We start from the raw sequence: 5836 nt of genomic DNA on the forward strand, positions 1-5836 counted from the left end.
ACTCTCCCATGCTTTCACCCTAGGGAGGATCCCGATAAAGTCTACCTTGTAGCACCGTTCGCATATCCTAATCGTCATGGGAAGGGCCCTGCAAGGCTTACAATTCTCCCATGCTTTCACCCTAGGGAGGATCTCGATAAGGTCTACCTTGTTATGTTACTCCTTGATCAAAATTTGAAGATAAGGGAAATATGCCATGGAGTATTGAGGATGAGGTGGATATGCCATCAAACTTTGAAGATGAGAAGAATATGCCATCAAGATTTTAAGCGAAGTCAGGTTGGCTAGAGTCGATCTCGGGTACAAGGCGGAGCCGGACGAACCAGAGTTCTCCTCGCATATGAGGTGGAGCCGGATGGACCAGAGTTGTCCTCTCATATGAGATAGAGCTTGGCAAACCAAACTTGATCTCGCATATGAGGTGGAACCACACCCACATTTTTTTAGAGGAAGCGAAGCTACACCAATTTTGGAGAAGGGGTGAAGTTGTACCAACATTTTGGAAATGAAGCGAAGTCGTGCCATCAGTTTGGAGATGAAGCGAAGCCACGCCATAACTTTGGAGATGAGGCGAACCACACCAGACTTTGGAGATAAACCAAAACTGTGCCAACATTTTGAAGATGAAGCAAAGTCGCGCCATCAATTTGGAGATGAAGCGAAGCCACGCCACGACTTTGAAGATGAAGCGAACCACGCCAGACTTTGGAGATGAAGCGAAGTTGCGTCATGATTTTGTAGATTGACTCATTGAAGATGGAGCCGAGCCATGCACACCGACCATGAACTTGAAGATGAAGCGGAGCCATGCACACGGATCTTGAGCTTAAAGATGGAGCGGAGCCATGCACATCGACCTTGAACTTGAAGACGGAGCGGAGCCATGCACACCGACCTTGAACTTGAAGATGGAAGTGGAGCCATGCACACCAATCTTAAACTTGAAGATGGAAGCAGAGCCATGCACACCGATCTTGAACTTGAAGATGGAAGTGGGGCCATGCACGCCAATCTTGAACTTGAAGATAGAAGTGGGGTCATGCACGCCAATATTGAACTTGAAGATGGAGCAGCATCAATGGAGCCTCTAAAATTGAAGATAGACAAGCATCAACGAGACCTTCACGTTTGAGTTTGACAAAGCATCGACAAATCCTCCGCATTTGAGTTTGATGAAGCATTGATGAATCCTCTACACTTGAGCTTAAAGAATCGGTGAATCCTCTGCATTTGAGCTTGAAGCATCTGTAAATCCTCCGCACTTGAGTTTGACGAAGCATCGATGAATCTTCACATTGAGCTCGACTTCGCGACTTTGAGCATGAAGATGCCATTGAAAAGCCTCCAGACTTGAGCATGAAGATGAAGCATTGATGAAACCTCTGAACTTGAAGATGGAAGAGCATCCGAGTTTGATTTCGAAGAGGAAGCAAAATGCATTCCAAACGTGTGTGCCTTTTATTTACTGTGCTAGCTCCTTACGAGGGATGAACTTCTTCAATCCGTTATGTTGCCCCCAATAGGGATTAACATCTTCAATCTGGAGTGTCATTCTTTAATGGGGATGATCAACATCAATCTTGTAGTATCATATTTCCGTGGTTGTGGTACCTCTTCTGATGGACTAAACTTAAATTTCTTTAAGTTTCCTTCGTACCTTTAAAGAAAGGGATCAAATCATGACGTAGTTCAAGTTTTTTTTTTTTTTTTTTTTTAACTGGACTGAACTTGAAGTTTCTTTCAAGCTGCCTACATACCCTTCTTAATGATAGGGATCAAGTCATAATGTAGTTCAAAAAGAATTTTTTTTTATGCGCGACTGAACTTAAATCTCTTTAAGTTGCCTACATACTCTTTATAATGACAGGGATTAAGTCGTAATGTAGTTCGTACAGTTTTTTTTTTCGCATTTTTTAAGCGTAAAACTTCTTGAGAAACTTGCCGTTGATTGGGCCAATTCTTAGCCCATCTTGATCAACTATCTTGTACACTCCATTTGTATAGACTTCTTTGACGACGTAGGGCCCATCCCATTTAGGTGTAAACTTATTCCCCGTGTGTCTTGTCGTGATAATTTGTCCCCTTACGGCGAGCACTAGATCACCGACTTGAAAGGACCAAGGTTTTACATGCTTATCGAAGGCTTTAGACATTCGCGCCTGGTAACATTCCAAGGCTTGTTAAGCTTCTAATTATTTTTCATCCAGTGCTTCCAACTCTTGGAGCCGCAGTTTGGCATTGTCCTTTATAGTGAGCCCTTCTTGCACCGCCATTCTTAGTGATGGAATTTCTCTTTCCAAAGGAATGACAGCTTCTACCCCATAAACGAGAGAGTACGGGGTGACTCCTGTAGGGGTACGGTGAGTGGTGCGATAAGCCCACAACTCTTCATCGATCTTCTCCTGCCAATCTCTCTTCGACTTGGAAACAATTTTCATCAGTAGGTTGCACAATGTCTTGTTAAATGCCTCAGCCAACCCATTTGCAGCGACGTTATACATGGATGACTTGTACTGCTTGAATTTGAATTTTTCACACAACTTGTCCATCAAACTGTTGGAAAATTGTCTTCCGTTATCCGTCACGATCCGATGGGGAATACCATACCGATGAATGATATGAGTGCGAATAAAATCCACCACGTTTTCTTTCTTAGCTTCCCTTAGCGCGACAGCCTTAGCCCATCTTGAGAAGTAGTCAGTGGCTGCGAGGATGTAGAAGCGCCCTGTTGAAGACTTAGGTGTTATAGGGCTGACCAGAATAAGCCCCCATGCTTCAAAAGGCCAAGAGGCTATAGTCGGATGTAGAGGTTCGGGCGGTTGATGAATGAAATTCGCGTGATATTGATAGGCTTCACATTTTTTTGCATAATCCATTGAGTCTTGGATCATTCCCGGCCAATAGTAACCCATTCTTTTCAGCTGGAATTGTAGCTTTGGTCCAGTTTGATGCGCGCCGCATACGTCTGAGTGTGCTTCCTCCAAAGCCTTCACTGACTATTCTTTACTGAGGCATCGAAGGAAAAGTCCTTCAAAGGATCAACGATATAGGACCCCTTTGTAGTAAATGAAATGTGCGGCTCTCCTGCGAACCTCGATTTTACGATGGGGGTCATCTGGGAGCATTTCATGCTCAAGGTAATTTATGATGGGTTGCCGCCAGTCTTCCTCGTCGATTAGGTAGACTGATATCGCATTCGTTTCCCCATATGTAGTCCCAACCGAAGGTACAACGCATCTCTGCCAAAGTGATATATTAAGGGGCACATTATCCAGGTCCGTTAAGGCAGTGGCTAGGTTTTCCAAGGCATCCGCTTTCTTGTTCTCTGTCCTCGAGACATGTTCCAACGCCACGCTTTTGAACTTCTCCATCAACTGGCGAGCGTAAGTGAAGTAGGGTTTCAAGTCATCATGCTTCAACTCGTACTGGCATAAGAGTTGATTGATTATCAACTTTGAGTCACCAAAGATTTCTATACAAGCTACTCTAATCTCTAAGGCCATTTGGAGACCAATTATCAAGGCTTGGTATTCAGCGACGTTGTTTGAGCATAACTCGGCAAGTGCGAAGCTATAAGGCAGCATGTGCTTTTCTGGAGAAATGAGGACGATACCTGCCCCCGCACCACTTTTTTGTGTTGCACCATCAAAGAACATGACCCACGGCTTTGAGGTTTCTGTGAAGAGAACTTCGTCATCGAGCAAGTCTTCACTTAACTCCCAATCCGATGGAACTGGGTGATCTGCCAGGAAGTCAGCCAATGCTTGCCCTTTAACTACCCTTTTGCGGTACATAAACAATGTCGTACTGTTGAAGCATGATTGCCCACTTGGCTAAAAGTCCCGAGATGATCAGCCTGGACAAGACATACTTGATGGGATTGGCTTTCGCAATTAAGTGGATTATGAAGGCCTACATGTAGTGCCTCGACTTATCTATGGCGAAGAAGAGCGCAAGACACGTCTTCTCTATAGGAGAATAATTGCTCTCAGCTCCATTCAGGGTCCTACTTAAGTAATAGAGAGCGCGTTCTTTTCCCTTTTCTCTTTCTTGTGCCAATAGTACCCCTAGTGATCTCTCTTATGCTGCAATGTACAGTATCAACAGTTTACCCGCTACTGGGGCTTCTAAGATAGAAGGGCTAATTAGGTACCTCTTTATGCTATCGAAAGCATTCTGGCAGGCCTCATCCCATTCGAATTTCTCCCCCTTTCTCATCAGCCTTTGAAAGGGTTGACACCCCCCTGCCAGGTTAGAAATAAATCTCTGGATGTAGGCCATACGTCCCTGCAAACTTCTCAACTCATGTAGATTCCTTGGCCTTGGCATCTTCTGGATTGCATCGATCTTGGATTGGTCTATCTCTATCCCCCGATGTCTCACAACGAAGCCCATAAACTTTCCTGAAGTTACACCGAACACACATTTGAGGGGGTTCATCTTTAACTGGTACTTTCGCAGGCGATCAAACACGATTCTTAGATCTTTCAAATGGTCATGTCGTCGCTTGGTCTTGACCACAAGGTCATCCACATAGCACTCCACGTGTTTGTGCAACATATCATCAAACACCTTCTGTATGGCATGTTGATAAGTAGCGTTGGCGTTATTCAACCCAAAGGGCATTACCTTGTAACAATATATCCCTTATGGGGTTCAAAATGCCATCATTTCCTTATTTGCGAGGGCCATTCGTATCTGGTTATACCCGGAAGATCCATCCATGAAGGATAAGGCCTCATGTCCTGTTGTCGCATCAACCATGATCTCTGTGATGGGCAATGGAAAATCGTCTTTCGGGCATGCGCTATTTAGGTCGCGAAAGTCTACGCAAACACGAAGCTGTCCATTCTTTTTTCTAACCGGGACAATGTTGGCTATCCATGTTGGATATTTAACTTAATCTGGGGGATAAGTTCTGGCCGAAAGCATCGTTGAGCCTGCTTAATGGGTCAACACCTCTGTTTGATCACGAGATGATGGACTGCTACTTTTGGATCTAGTCCCAACATCTCTTTGTATTACCAGACGAAAACATCCCTGTATTCAGTGAGCAGACTCATGTACTCATCCTCTTCCTCTTCCGAGAGGGAAGCGCTGATGAAAGTCGGACGCGGTTCTTCTTCAGTGCCCAGATTCACCTCTTTTAGCTCGTCCACTGTGGATTGACCACCATCCTCTAGACCTTGCGGAGCGTCCTCCACTTCCTCTTCGGTCATACCCTCTTTGGATTCTTTGGTGATTGTGATGTGGTGGCACGAAGTTTTGTCTTCCTCCTGCTCTAAATTTCCATTTTGAGGATTGGTGAAAACGATGTCGTGCCTCTTTACTTTGAGCGTGCCCTCACTTGTGTTTAGAGTAACGAAGGTCTTTCTCTTTATGCATGAGGGGACGGTACTACGAATTTCTCCATCACTTCTTGCCTTTCTTGATGGCTTCTGATCCAATGACGCTTCAACATTTTTAAGGTCAATTCGTCGCCAGATGGATGCTCGGGGTATCAACCCCCTTTTTCTTATGGTTATTTCGGGGGCGTCAGCGCAGGCTTTTCCCTTCTCCTTTGTCTTATTAGGGACATATTGGTCGAGGGGATCTTCAACCCTCTCGTGCTTCAGGCGATCAAAAATAGGAGTGCGGGGTTTTCTTCGTTCTCCGTTGGAACTGCGCCTAGTCTCTCGAAGGCTGACGGTCACTCTACCACCAGCGATTGACAGCTGATTTCCTCATTTCCTTCATTTGGCAGAGTTAACCTTCGAAAAACTGAACGTCGAATAACTCTGGTAATAGTATGTGGGCTTTCCCTTTCTGCTTCTGTCATGCTTAACCTCTCGAAGAC

General features: G+C 44.9%; 1 protein-coding gene across 1 annotated transcript; it reads right to left on the reverse strand.

Annotated features, from left to right (window-relative positions):
• Positions 1 to 3038: 3038 nt before the first annotated feature.
• Positions 3039 to 3794, reverse strand: LOC150038890 (uncharacterized). The gene has a single exon (XM_090314913.1). It carries the CDS (start codon positions 3792 to 3794, stop codon positions 3039 to 3041), a length of 756 nt encoding a protein of 251 aa, XP_090171039.1.
• Positions 3795 to 5836: the final 2042 nt, after the last annotated feature.

This window comes from Benincasa hispida, chromosome 1 (genome assembly GCF_027475165.1).
Source record: "Benincasa hispida cultivar pf3 chromosome 1, pf3_genome.v1.1, whole genome shotgun sequence".
NCBI classification, from domain to species: domain Eukaryota; kingdom Viridiplantae; phylum Streptophyta; class Magnoliopsida; order Cucurbitales; family Cucurbitaceae; genus Benincasa; species Benincasa hispida.